Raw genomic sequence first — 14,273 nt, forward strand, 5'->3', positions numbered from 1 at the left:
ATGTGGTTTCTGCTACAGCAAAATGTCTATTTCTGGAAGAAAAACAATACATAACTCCAGAGTTTTCCAGAGTTTGGAAGTCATGTTCTTGGGAAATCCATCTTAATAGGTTATGGCTATAGTTGCTAGCCTTGGTTTGAATTAACCCAAGATGAAGGAAAATGATCATGTCATTTATCATTTATATTTCTTGATCCAAATAGTTCTTTATTTTTATTTCTTCAGGATTCAAGAGGTGCTACAGCATTTTTAGGATTCACTGCTGCAGGGTTTGTGGTATTCCAGGGAAATAAGAGAATCCATTTGAGAAAATGGTAAGTACAACTTTGAAAAAATGGCTTACTTTTTTCTTGATCTTCCCCCCTTTTTCTTTAGCATTATTTTTTCTGGTACTGTTAGGTGGTATCCTGCTTAGCTTTATCTGTCAACTTGATACTTCTTAAGGTTATCTGGTGTTTTTGTTAGCTTTTGTCAACTTGACACAAATCCTAGGTATACCTGAGAAGAGTGACGCTCAACTGAAGAACTTCATCAATAAAAGCATCATTAACCCACAGGCATATCTGTGAGTCCTTTTCTTGATGGCTAATTAATGTAATAAGGCCTATCCCACTGTTGTTTATAGCAAACCTGGGCAGGCAGGGCTGTGCTGTATGCGAAAGGTAGCAGACCAAGTCTTTGGATCAAGCAAGCTTGTTCCTCCAAGGTTTCTGCTTCAGTTCTTGCCTTAAGATAAGGAAACTATATTTTAAGAAATTGGTGCCCAAAGTAGGGTCTTTCTGGGGCACATCTGAACGTGTTGGTTTTGGAGAAGATTGTTACAGGATTTGTTTGGAGCTTTGGGGCAAAACAGAGATTGACTGTTGAGAGCTTAATGGGCTGTTCTGTGGGAAATTGGGATATAATGCTGAAAGAATGTAAAACAATGGAGGCCTGTTTTGTGAAATTTCAGAAGAAAGAAAAGATGCTATCAGGGTTGTTTGCATGATACTTTTTATTAAGAATCTGTGGAAACGAAACCTTTGCTTTACTGGAACAATTAACAATGGTTAGGTGAGATGGAAAAGTCAGCTGTTATTAATAACCACCACCACCTGTGGTCCAGAGAGAGCCAAAGCTGCATCTCAACCTGAAAGCCAAACATGTTCATGTCTAAGAATCGCCCACATCATGCTGATTTTGAAGGCATAAAGGCATCATGAAGAACAGCTGAGGCTCGGCACTATGTGGCAGGTCCAGAGTCCTTGCAGAAGGTCCAGGAGCAGCCATTTGTAATGAATGGTGCAGCCTTAGTTACAGTAGAAACCCCATGACTGAAGGGGTCATGGAAGAAAACTGAGGATTGGCAGCATGTGGCAGAATCAGGGTTCCTGAAGTGAAGCCAGATAGCTATCAGTGGAGGTGTAGTCTCAGATGCAGATAGCATCACCACAGGATGACCACTGAGGGCAGTGGCAGGTGTAGACTGGAGCACGCTAATCCTCTGTGCGTACTATTGATTGTATAGCTAGAGTGATGGGGCTACCCAAGCTCTTTGGAGCCCAGAAGATCATGAGTGAGTCCCAGATATTGGACACTGATCTATTTTCACAGTTAGAGTGTGGTTCTGATTTAATATGATGGTTCCTGTGACCTGGTGCTTTTTTTTTTTTTTTTTTTTTTTTTTTTAGAAATAATAAATGGTGATATAGTATAGATTTTGTAGGAACCAACATTAAAGCAAGTGGATTTTTAAAGAGAATGTTGGTTTTTAAATTATTGAAATTTTTTAAAAGACCATGGATCTTTATTTTATTAAAAGTAGGACTGTGTTTTATACTGTGATATGAACATGAGATCTTGGGGACAAAGTAAAGAAAAATTATGGTTTAACAGTAATATGTTTGTTGTCAAGTTAATAAGGAGTAGATTCTGCTAGTTAGCTTTTATTAACTTGACCTAAACTTCTAGACATACACAGGAAGAGGGATTTAAAATAAGGAATTGTTTCTATCAAATTGACCCATGAGCATGTCAGTGGGGGTATTTCCTTAATTATTACTTAATGGAGAATGGTCCAGCTTATTCTTAGTGGTGCCACCTCTGACTGATGGGCCTGGGCTATATAAGAAACATAACTGAACAAGCCAGAGAAGCAAGCCAGTAAGCAGCGTTCCTCTGTTTTCAATGCCTCAGTTTCCACCTCCAGGTTCCTACCTTAAGTTCCTGCCACACTGACTTCCCTTAGCTATTACCTGTAAGTGTAAAATGAAATGAATCATTTCGTTCCCCTTCCCCATAGAAATTTTTTCTTCCTTCCTTCCTTCCTTTCTTTTCTTTCTTTCTTTTGTCATGTTGTTTATTGCTAAATTGAGAAATACCCCAGATCAGATTGGCCTATGGACATTTCCGTGGTAAACTGTCTGGACTATTAATTGATATGGGAGGGACCAGCTGTCTGTGGACAGCACCATTCCCTAGGCAGGTAGTTTTAAACTGTAAGAAAACTATGGTTCCTACCATACTGATTGGCTACAGATTCCTTGGTTGGAGCTTGCTGTGTGGAGTAGAGTGCTGGGCTACCTTCAAGTTCCTAACTTGAGTTCCTGCCTTAACTTCTCTCAATGATGGATTGTGTCTTAGAGTTGTAACCTGAAAAAAAAAAAAAAAAAAAAAAAAAAAAAAAAAACTTCCTTTAAGTTCCTTTTTGTCAGAGTATTTTTCACATCAATGGAAATAAAAGTAAAACAGGAAGTAACCATTTACCTAGTAGCTTCATAATAGATTGATTTATAACCTATAAAGATTGTAGGCAGAACACTGTATATATAATGAACAAATAAATAAATAAATCTAAAAAAAAAAAGATAAGCAGGATTCTAACAGGGTTCCAAAGAAAATCTACAACCATTATTTCTTAAATTATTCAAAAGATAGAAATATAGAGTACTTCCAAACCCCTCCTATGAAGACAGTATTACTCTAATACCCAAACCAAGTATGCACACATGCTCACTCGTGTATGTGTGTGTGTGTGTGTATGTGTGTGTGTGTGTGTGTGTGTATGCCAATATCCCTGATAAACATAGATTCTAAAATCATTACTAATTGAATATAAGCATGTATCAAAAGGAGCATGTCCCATGATCAAGTTGGCCTTATTCCAGAAATACAAATTCAACATATGTAAGAAATAAATGTAATAAAGCATATAAATGAACAAAAAATAAAAATATCACATGATCACCTCAATAGATGAAGAAAAAGAAAAAAGGTTTGACAAGATCCAACATGGTTTCATAATAAAAGTCATAGAACAAGTGGGAATGTAGGGAACATATTCAAACATAATAAAGGCTACGTATGAAAAACACACAGTCAACAACATCCTAAATGAAGAAAATATCAAAGCAGTCCCATTAAAATCAGAAATGGAAGAGACGTATCCATTTATTCCCACTACTTAGCAATAACATGCTTGAAGCAATAAGGCAAGAGAAGGAAAATAGAGGGATATAAAGATTCAAATTATTCCCAACTCAAGATTCTATGACTTCATACCCAAGAGCTCCCAAAATTCCCCCAGAAAATTTGTAGATACAGCAAAATGTGAGGATGTATAATTGACTTACAAAATCCAAAGACTAGTTAGTATCTTTGAACCAGTAAAAAGCATAATGAGAAAGAGATCATGGACACACTTCTATTCCCAATTTCTCAATTAAAATAAAGTATTTAGAATAAAACAAACAAAGGAGGTGAAAAAACTCTACAATGAAAACTTTATAAATCTTTAAGAAAGAGAATGAGGAAGAAACCAATATTTGAAAAGACCGCCCATGCTTATGACTTGCTAGAATTAACATTGTGAAAAAGACCTTCCTACCACAAACAATTTACTGAATCAGTGCAATCCCAATCAACATCCTCATCTCATTCCTAACATAAATAGAAAAAAATCCTCAAATTCATATGGAACAACAAAAGACCTGGAATAGCCGATTAATCCTATATTAACATTCTGTTCCTGAGCATTCTGCTATTTTTAAGTGCTAGGTTCATCTAAGACCCCAACTTTTATGTAACATCTGTTCCTATTGTATCATTGATTTTTAATCAGTCATACTTTCAGTCCTCCTTTGTACCCATTTGTCCTCTTCTTCCACAGTAAGGAATCTCAAAACTCACCCTTAAATTCCTTCAGTCTCAATGTATTCATCCATAAAATGGGTATTGGCTATATATGTCTGTCTTAGAAAGGATAAAGGAGTTGGAAGAGAAACAAATGCAATGTTTGTAAGAGTACTTTGGAAATCTAGTATAATTTGATAACTATAAATTGTTATATGATGTTGCTATCTGATTTTCTTCTCTAGATTTTCAGCATCTGGCAAAGAAGCTCCCATGTGTTTACTTCAGTCAATTCCAGGGTAGATACCATAGATACTCCAACTTAGTTTGGGAAGCATGGGTAACTTGAAGACTGCCCTCATTCTTTCCCAGGACTACAAAAGTCTTGGAGGATGTGATACACAGGTTTCCAAAATTACTTGAGACCTGGAATGGTTTGATTAGAAGCTGCTGCACCTAAATGCAGATTGATTTCTTGTCTTTTCCACTTGACATTTTGTGGAGGGGTCAATGGAAATATGGAGGTGAATAGTCTCTGGAGTATTTGTTTCTGTTTTCATTTCTTCAGGTTGCCTATGTTACTGGGACTGTGTTCATGTGGATCCCATTCTTCCTGGCTTCTTCTTAAACATATTTATTTGTTATAACCATGCATCTTTTGCTAAATCAAATTTTCTTCTCATGTAAATCATAGTTGTGTTTTTTTAATCCAGCTTTGTTACCATTTCAAAAAATTCTATATCTAAACTTACACAGGGGAATGAAGCACTGTTTCTTTTCTCATGGGAAAAATACACATGCAATGTAACTACTCTAGAAATTAAATAAAAGAGATTTTAAAAACGCACCTTTTTTTTTCACTCATCAAGGAAATGACCATGGATCTACATTCAAATCAGGTCACAGCAAATAGCCTTTTGAGATAAAATAAAAGTTGTCTTTTGACCATAATTTTTTTTTGGAGAATTTCAACGTGGACAGGAGTGATTCTTTTGAAAGCTTGCAATGTGGTATATGTTCTTCCTAGAGATGGATGGAGAAGAATGAAAAATATTAAAAATGTTGAATCCATATTATTCTAACACTTTTCCTACTTTGCAAAGTGAGCTCATCATTTGAAGTTTTGGTTGCTAATGTTTACAAATAATTCAGAGCCCATTAAATGAAAGATGTATTCTAACTGTAAAAAAAAAAAAAAGAAAGAAAGAAAGAAAAGGAAGAAGAAATAATTCTGAGCTTGCCGTGCATCAACTCTTGGGAAGAAAATTGCTACATAATTTACTCAGAGACCTCCATTCTCAATAGACCATCACTTATGAGAAAAAAAATATTTTGATTCATTGTAGTTTCCTTGGCATTTGTGAGTCAGAAAGATTATATGGCAAAGCTAGGTGCCTTGTTTAGCTGTAGTTTGGTTTTTTTTTTTTTTTTTTTTTTTTTTCCTTCTCACCCAAAGACTCTCTTTTCTTAGGCCAGATGTCTGCAAATTGAAGTTTGAAGGGAAGACATTTTATGTGATTGGCACCCAGAAAGAGGTCAGATACCGATTTTAATAATTACTTGATATGTGTGCATGTGCAAGTGTGTGTGCATAAGAGAGATCTAAGGATAAAATAGCTTTTAGTGTGGTTGGCCCCAAAGAGAGTGACTTTGAAGAGTGGTGATAATGGAAGCTGTTTGCTGAAAACATTTTAGTGCTAGACAAGTTAATGGTAATCCACAGGTAAGAATAAAGTGAATGAGCAATGTTAATTGTATAGACAGACCTATGTAAAAAACAGATTGGGATATACTTTATTCATTAAATAAAACATGGACTTTCTCCATAAGTCTTTGTCTAAGATACAAATAAATGAAACAGAACAGAAATACTCACAAAATTAGACATCAGTCAATACTAGTTAAAGTATTATGGCCACAGTATATATGTCCAAGTTGTTTTTCCCCAAGAGTTTTTAACAGTCATCAAATATAGTTTGTGGGTTCACCAGGAAATGTACTTGGTGGAAGGCTATTACCAAAATATTGAACCTTAAAGCTAGGCTTGAAGTTTGTTGATTTTTTTTTTTTTACTTTTGTTATCGACTGAAATGTTCTTCCAGTAGCATAAGTAATCTCTAAATTAATCAAGGGTTGATAGAGAGGTAGGTGATAACTGGAGTATTAGTGAAGATTATGAATCAGCTTCACATAGCATATAAATAGATTAGTGATGTCTGATGAGTGAGGAAAAGCCATACCATTTCAATTTTAATGAACATAGTAATATTGGGGGGGGGTTGCTGGAGAGAAGATTCAATGTATTTACTGTGAAACCACATGATTTCAGATTGATAGCCAGAACCCTCATAAAACCCTTACCCCCAGTCCTATATGAAGGAGAGCTATCCCTAGAACTTGCTGGCCTGCCACTCTAGTTGAAATGGTACACTCCAGGTTCAGTAAGAGACTGTTTCAAAAACTAAGTTGATTGTGGTGAAGGAATACACCCAACACCAACATTTTGCCTCCACACAAGACTGCATATAGCCCCACATGCCTAAACTGCCTTCACGTACATTATATATATATATATATATGGCTACAAGTACATAAATACTTCAATGAAAGACATGAATAATACAAACTGTTTAACATATCCTTTCTTGTTATTTTTTATCAGAAAAATTCTGTCTTGGCATTCCATACTTCGACACCAGCTGCCTGCAAACATCTATGGAAATGTGGGGTAGAAAACCAAGCCTTTTATAAGTAAGACTCGTGTGTTCATTTGACTATAGAGTTTTAAAGCACTCATGGATCTGTTTATGCCTTGCCAATGACTGCATATTCATTTTGTTTAATACCGCTCTTCGTATTTTTTCTATTTAAATGTAATATAAATTTAGAACATAATTATTTATCATATACACATCTGATAAGGAAAGTGTCTAGAATATTCAAAGAACTAAAAAAAATAAGCAAAAAGTGAACAACCCAATTAAAATTGTGCTATGGAACCAAACAGAGTTCTCAAAGAAGAAATTCAAAGACTAAGCAGTATTTTTTTTCTCCTTCTCTCATACAGTACATCCCGACCACAACCTCCCCTCCCTCCACTCCTCCCAGTTGACCCCTCACCTTTCCTCTCCACCAAATCCACTGTGCCTCCCTTTCCTTTCAGAAAAGAACAGACCTCCCAGAGATATCAACTAAACACAGCATAACAAAAGGCAATAAGGCTGGGCACAAACCCTCGTATCAAGGCTGAATGGGGCAATCCAGTAGGAGCAAAAGGTCCTGAGAGCAGGTGAAAGAGTCAGAAATACCCCAACTCTTGCTGTTAGGAGTCCCACAAAACCCCTAAGCAAAACAACCACAACACAAACACAGAAGACCTAGCACAGACTCATGCAGGCTCTGTGACTGCTGGTTCAGTCTCTGTTAGCCTCTAGGAGCCGGGCTTAGTTTGCCTGTGTCTGTGGGCTATGTTCACCTGCTGTCCTCGACCCCTCTGGCTCCCACAATCTTTCCTTCCCACTTCTGTGGGATTCCCGAGCTGTGCCTTAATGTTTGGCTGTGAGTCTCTGTGTCAATTGCCGGAGGAAGCCTCTCTGACGATTGGGCTAGGCACCAATTTATGAGTATAGCAGAATATCACCAGGAATCATTTCATTGCTTTTTTTGGGGGGTGGGGAGCAGGGGGCAGTCCTGTTTAGTTCTTCCCTAGGTCTCCAGGCCAGCAAGCAACTGGATTACTGGTCTTCCAGGCAGTGTGGGTCATGGGCTCCCTCTTGTGACGTTTGTTGGCCATTTCCACAAGCTTGAGCCACATTTGCCCCAGCACATCTTATAGGCAGGACAGGCTGTAAGTTGAAGGTTTTGTGTCTGGGTTGGTGTTCCAGTCCCACCACTGGAAGTCTTGCCTGGTTATGTAAAATGGCTGGTTCTGCTAAGAAGTATTTTTAAAAGGGTTCAACATCCTTAGCCTTCAGGGAAATGCAAATTCAAACTACTTTGACATTTCATGTCACCCGGGTCAGAATAAGATCACAAAAACAAAGACACCAAATTCTAGAGAGGATATATAGTAAGGGTAATGCATATTCATTCTTGCTGGGAGGGCAAAGTGGTGCAGCCACCATAGAAATCAGTGTATCCTCAGAAAGCTAGAAACATCTATCATATGACCCAGCTATATATGATCCACTCTACTACACAGATACTTGCTCGTCCATGATCATTTCTACTTTATTCAGATTGGTAGGAATTAGAAACAGCTTAGACATCCATCAACTGATGAAAGATAATGAAAACTGTATACACACAAATAATGGGATTTCCTTCAGCTCTGAGAAAAGAGAAGTTATGAAAGTCACAGATAAATAAAAAGAACTAGAAATATGTACTGAGTGGGGTAATATGCATTTCTCTAATTGCTAGGATGATTTTTTTTTAGATATTTCTTAGTCATTTTTTCCCCTCTTTTTTAAGAATTCGTGATTCAGGTCCCAGGCCCATTTTTAAATGAGTTATTGTTTGTTTGGTCGGTTTTGGTTTGAACCTTTATTCTTGGAGCTCTTTGTACATTCTGTATTAACCATTGTCAGATGCTTAGCTGGGAAAGAGTCTCTCCCATTGTGGCCTTCTTCTTCACCTGGGTGATTTTTTTTTCTTTAGCTGTGAAGAAGCTTTTAGTTTTATGAAGTCCCATTTTCAATAGTTAGTCTTAATTTTTGGGAAAATGGAGACCTATTCAGAAAGTCCTTTCATATACTTATATTATATAGGGTATATTGCCTATGTTTTCTTCTAACAGTTTTAGTGTATAAGGTTTCATGGTTATGTCTTTGCTCCATTTGGAACTACTTTTTGGGCAATGTGATGGATAAAGGTCTAATTTAATTTAAAATTATTTTTAAAAATTAGAGACTGCCAGTTATGCACAGGAGCAAAGTAGGGTCATTTGAACTAATGGACTTCTGTCTCTTTTATGGTTTTTACTGTTACTGACTTTGTATTGAAGAAGGTTCATTGTCTATCAGAGATATCTTTACTTATACTGTATAGGCGTCTACTAGTCCCTGCCTTGCTTGCTTAAGCTTCTTTCGCTTTACACTTTTCAGGACCCACTTCTTAGGCAGTTGTGTCACCCACAATGAGCAAGGTATTCAATAAACAAGACGATCCCCTACAGTTATGACCACAGGCCAGCGAAATCTAGATAATTCCCTGCTAAGACTCCTTCCAGACAGTTCTAGGTTGTGTCAAGCTGGCAGTTAGCAAATGTGCTAGTGGAAGTGTGGCTTCCAGATGCATTGAGAGTATGGGAAGCACTCAGATCTGTGCAGGTAGAGGACTGCTTTCACTCTTTCAAAACCTCGTCAGCATTAATCATCTTTCTGAGAGGATACAGAGATGTGAGTACAGCTTTGGAACTTTTAGTTTCTCTGTTCCACAGCAGTGAACAGCAGAAATGTAGACCCAGATGATGAACTACCTTCCAACCTCAGGCTGAGAGTTATTCAATGCTAACCTTATTCTCAGTTGATGAGATCTGTTCTTGGCCACTAAGAGTGGGTCTTTCACTATACACTTCCCTGCCAGAGGCAAGCCACAGGCCATCTACATCCTTTGGCCATTTTGGTGTCCGTCCCTCCTGTTCTCCCTAACTATCTCTCTGAGGTTTACCTCACACTAGTACTGTGCCAGACAAAATGGTGTTTTTCTGATCTGTGGTTGGTCTCTATTCTCAGGTTCTCAAAGTAGCTCAGTTTTTAACAGTAATCTCACTCTCAAGATAGTTCCTAGCTATTGCTTTTCAAGTCATATATATGGACACCTCTGACCCATCCGTGGAAGAATCACTGTAACAGTAAAGTCAGAAACTGCATTTGAGGCTAGTGAGGGCTGTGGGCTTGTCCTGAAGGTAGGACTGCCAATATTTTGTTTGTTTTTTATTTGGCAGCATCTACTTCTCCCTGCACCATGAAGCTATACTGTTGAAGCTAATTTGTGTATAAATTTAATTATTTTTCTTAATTTTATATATGTAATGTGTATATCACACATGCACATACTTGTATACCTTTTTAGGGCTACATTGGATAGCCCATTGGCCAGCTTATTCTTTTGGAAGACTGATTCTCTCTCTCTCTCGAAACTGTCATTAATTGCCTCTAGCTCTTCATCTAAGCATGGGCTTGGTGAGGTTTTTAGGGGGTTTTGTTTTGTGTTGTTTTGGGTTTGTTTTTGTTCTTATTCTTGTTTTTGTTTTGTATTATAAGTATTTCAAACCATCCTGAAATGTGAAATGCCTGTTTTGTTTCTAATTTCTTTTTATGTAATTGCATAAGGCTTAAAATGACTGATACACAAGCATCTTCAGCTGTCATAGTAACTTATGCTCCACTCTGAAGCAGTCATGTTCTTGAGTTCTTTCCAGAGTGTTTGTGTTTTGTTCATATTTATGTGTATACTCAGAGGTTATTGAACCAGTGCTGGGTTGAGCTTCTCATCCTTATGTATCCTAGTCACCTGTCTTTTAAAGGGCACTGTCTCAGGGTGACACATAGCTAGTGCCCATGCTATGATGACATGGACCCATTTCCATTAATAAAGCAGCACATGATGAGTTCTTTGTAACAATGAATGACCTTTCTGGCTAGAAAGCTACCTGAAACTTTTTGCAAACCTGACCTAGAAATGGAGTATAAAATCAAATGTGTGGATTATGACTAGTGTTCACAAACAATGAAAGGAAATAGAATTAATCAGTGAACATATCAAATTACAATGTGCATAAAATTTCTATTCTTTTGAGAAACTCCTTCAGATCATGTGTATACATGCTTAGAATGTAAAATGGATATCAAAGTGAATGATTGCCACAGCTCTACTGCTTGTCCTGTTTGAACCTTTTTAATGTCACTACCGCCTCTGCTATGCTTTTCCTTAAAGGTATGCCAAGTCAAGTCAGATCAAGACTGTGTCGAGCAGCAAGATATTTTTTAAAGGCAGTAGATTTCGATATAGGTGAGTAACAATGGATCCCTTGCAGTGATGGGTTGAGGGACACCCATTTACATTGGAATATTTTATTTGTAGATAACTTGCTTATGACCCATTCCATTGAGTTATTCTCCTGACATGGCCACCTAAACCTCCACATAAATTTTCCTCGTGGAATAAGGCAAGAGGTGGACTCTTAGGTCCAACTTGGGTCCCCATTTCTTTGGAGTGTCTTCTCAAATACATTGTATTTGTGTATTTTGTAGTGGTAAAGTTGCCAAAGAGGTGGTGGAGGCAAGCTCCAAAATCCAGAGGGATCCTCCTGAGGTGCACAGGTGAGTAGGGTACTCTCTTCTGGCTTCAGGGAGGATGCTTCCATGACAGACAAAGGCGCTTAAAAGCTGGACTAACACACATGAGGCATTGAGTTCATTTTAAAACAACACAAAAATAATTTTTATCCTAACTATTCTGATTCCTCTGTTATGTTTCTATGTGCAGTGACATGCAGCATGAAGTCAAGACGCTCACTTCCCTAGAAATTGCTCTCAGATTTGTCAGGGCTGTGGCCTGAGGGCAGCTTGATTCCCTCTTAGGTAACTTGATACGCAGATAGGTATTGGGTCTAGAATGCTGCATGACTAAGCAAGAATGTGCCTTTGGATGGCTCCTGCTAGCTCCATCTGCTCCATTACCCTTTCACACTGCCCTCATAGAGTAGCTCTAACCATATCTTGTTCATCAGACATAGTCAGGCTCACTGCTTTGAGTCCTTCTCTGCAACTGAACAGTGGATATCCATCCCTGTGATATCTGATGAATTTGGAATACCATGAATACATCTGGAGGGCTTCGAGCTTCTTCTGTCCCTGAGAAATGAATGGACCAGAGGCATACAGTTATATTAGAGCAGTGACAATTTGTTAGGAAAAGATATAGAGTTCCCAAGGGAAGAAGTAAGATGGAGCAAAGAAAAAAGATAGCTATTCAAAGGGCAACATTATACAAATGATTGGGGTTTTTAATATCATGTGGGTGGTCTTTTGGGCTTATTTGCATAGCATGAGCTTTCTCACACATGCTCTGCTACATGAAGTTCTACACACAATCTCATGCATTTCATGCCTTGTTAAGCTCCTAAGTCTCCACTCAGAAATGTGTTTTCATATTATTAAAACAAAACAAAACAAAACAAAAGTCACCTCAGATACTTTGGAGTGCCTCGGTACCTGATCAAAGGTTTGATTTGCTTGGCCTTATGGAGGACTGAGGGCTTATTCCAGTCCTTCTCTTTGACAGTGTGCTTTTCCATATGCTAATTCTGAAACACTTTATATATGGCCTCTATACTCCCAAAGACCAAACTATGGAATGAAAAACATGACCATTATTAGGTTCAGAGTATACATTTTTTTGAGACAGGGTCTCCTGTACCCCAAGATAACCTCAGGCTCACTACATAGCTGAGAATAACCTTGAAATTCCTATCCTCCTACCTACATCTTCTTTAAAGTGACAATCTATAGGTAGTTCTTAGGAATTAAGTGTTTTCTTTGTCAAACTGACTTTATATAACCACAATTTACAAAAACAAATATATATCCTAAGCTTCAAACATACTGAATACCTTAAACTGAACACCCTCACCATGACACCACGCCCTATAAAATAAAATGATCATAACCTATTTTAATTTTTTAAGTAATGTGATATAAAGGGCTTCATTTTTATAACATTTACACACACACACACACACATATATAAATATATATAAATATATATATATATATATATATATATATATATATATATATATATTATTCACCTCCATGTCCACTGCCCTTGCAAGTCCCATCCCCAAAACCTCCCTTCCTATCCCCCATGCTTCCCCATAAGGCCTCCTTCATTTCTGATAAGCTTAATTATTCAGGAACCTTCTCACAGGAGAGTTGGTACCTATCCTTCTTTCTTCAACTTTGGAACACAAAAGTTTTTTCTTTAAGTTCAGATTTGCTGAGTTTCTTCCATTTGCAGGAATATTGGGTGAACAGTGATACTCCACTTTTTCCTGGAGTTATAGGCAGGAGATAGCTGTGACCTCCTAGAAAGCAGGCTAAGCCAGCCTTTCAAGGGCATCTAGACATTACCTACTTCCCAAAAAGCTGAACATAGCTGAAGTCTTCAGAAGACCTGATTCAGATGCATACAGCTTTTGATCCATTCCTGTTTTTGAGTAGTCCTAAGGGGAGCTCTCGTATGCAGATCTATAGCAGTCTCTGTAGCTTTAAAAAGTAGAAACCTGCAGGGTTAGAGAACATGGAAGCTCTTGATTGCAGGTACCTTGATACACTATCTAAATATGTGGCAAGCTACTCAAAGATCAGAAAGGGGATTCAGAGCACTCTTCCTCTCTCCTAAGCTGAGACAGTTTAGCATAGCAGAAAGGAAGATGGGAAAAATATATTATTTTGATGTTTCCATAAACTTTGGATAGGAAGTAGCATTTACGATCTTGTAGTTTCTTCTTTTTAATTGATAGAAGATTTAGTCATTTTCTTTCACATGCGATGTGTCCAAAATATTGTTCTGAAGGCCTGTGACCTTTCCAAAGGCACCATGTGGTCAAAGCAGTAGTAATATGTAACACTTTCAGGTAATTTTTACCTTCCTAGAAGTCATTTGCATGGGAGGACTTGTTTCTCTTGGGCCATTATTTTATTTTTAAACTATGTTAGCATTTCAATGTGGCTTCAAAAGTAAAAAATGTAGTAATGAGGTTATATTTTGTGATGACTCTTCAGAAAAATATCATTAATCTATAATGGCAATGATAAGGTATTAATTTATCATCCTTCCTCACACATGAGATTCTACTCCCCCAAAAAATTACAGGCTCGTAGATTCTCGCTTCTGAAAAAGTGTGTATGTATAAAGACACAGAAACCAACAGACTGAGAATATTTTAGGATTATTCTTTCCTTCAGAAAGAGAAGCTCACTCTGATGTTAGTTCACTGGCCTTTATTGATGGCATGGGAAGATCCTGGGGAAAGCTGTCCTGGGCTGGCTGCTGGGGAAGAGTCCCTGAGCCTAGCCAAGAGGCCACGTCAGATGGAGGGCTGCAGCTCGGAGCATAGCATCCACCACCAGGGGACACACAGAACACCCAGAACC

At 37.7% G+C, this 14,273-nt stretch overlaps 1 protein-coding gene across 2 annotated transcripts in view; it reads left to right on the forward strand.

The window, feature by feature from the left end:
• The window catches only part of Frmd3 (FERM domain containing 3), a 194,689-nt gene that overhangs the window by 141,166 nt on the left and 39,250 nt on the right, over positions 1-14,273 (forward strand). For both annotated transcript variants that reach the window (XM_028873960.2, XM_028873961.2), the window contains exons 8-12: positions 226-314; positions 5,582-5,645; positions 6,773-6,861; positions 11,050-11,124; positions 11,367-11,435. In XM_028873960.2, coding sequence (XP_028729793.1) covers positions 226-314; positions 5,582-5,645; positions 6,773-6,861; positions 11,050-11,124; positions 11,367-11,435 — 386 coding nt within the window. The remainder of the gene's footprint in view (positions 1-225; positions 315-5,581; positions 5,646-6,772; positions 6,862-11,049; positions 11,125-11,366; positions 11,436-14,273) is intronic.

Source organism: Peromyscus leucopus, chromosome 2 (genome assembly GCF_004664715.2).
Source record: "Peromyscus leucopus breed LL Stock chromosome 2, UCI_PerLeu_2.1, whole genome shotgun sequence".
Taxonomy (NCBI): Eukaryota; Metazoa; Chordata; class Mammalia; order Rodentia; family Cricetidae; genus Peromyscus; species Peromyscus leucopus.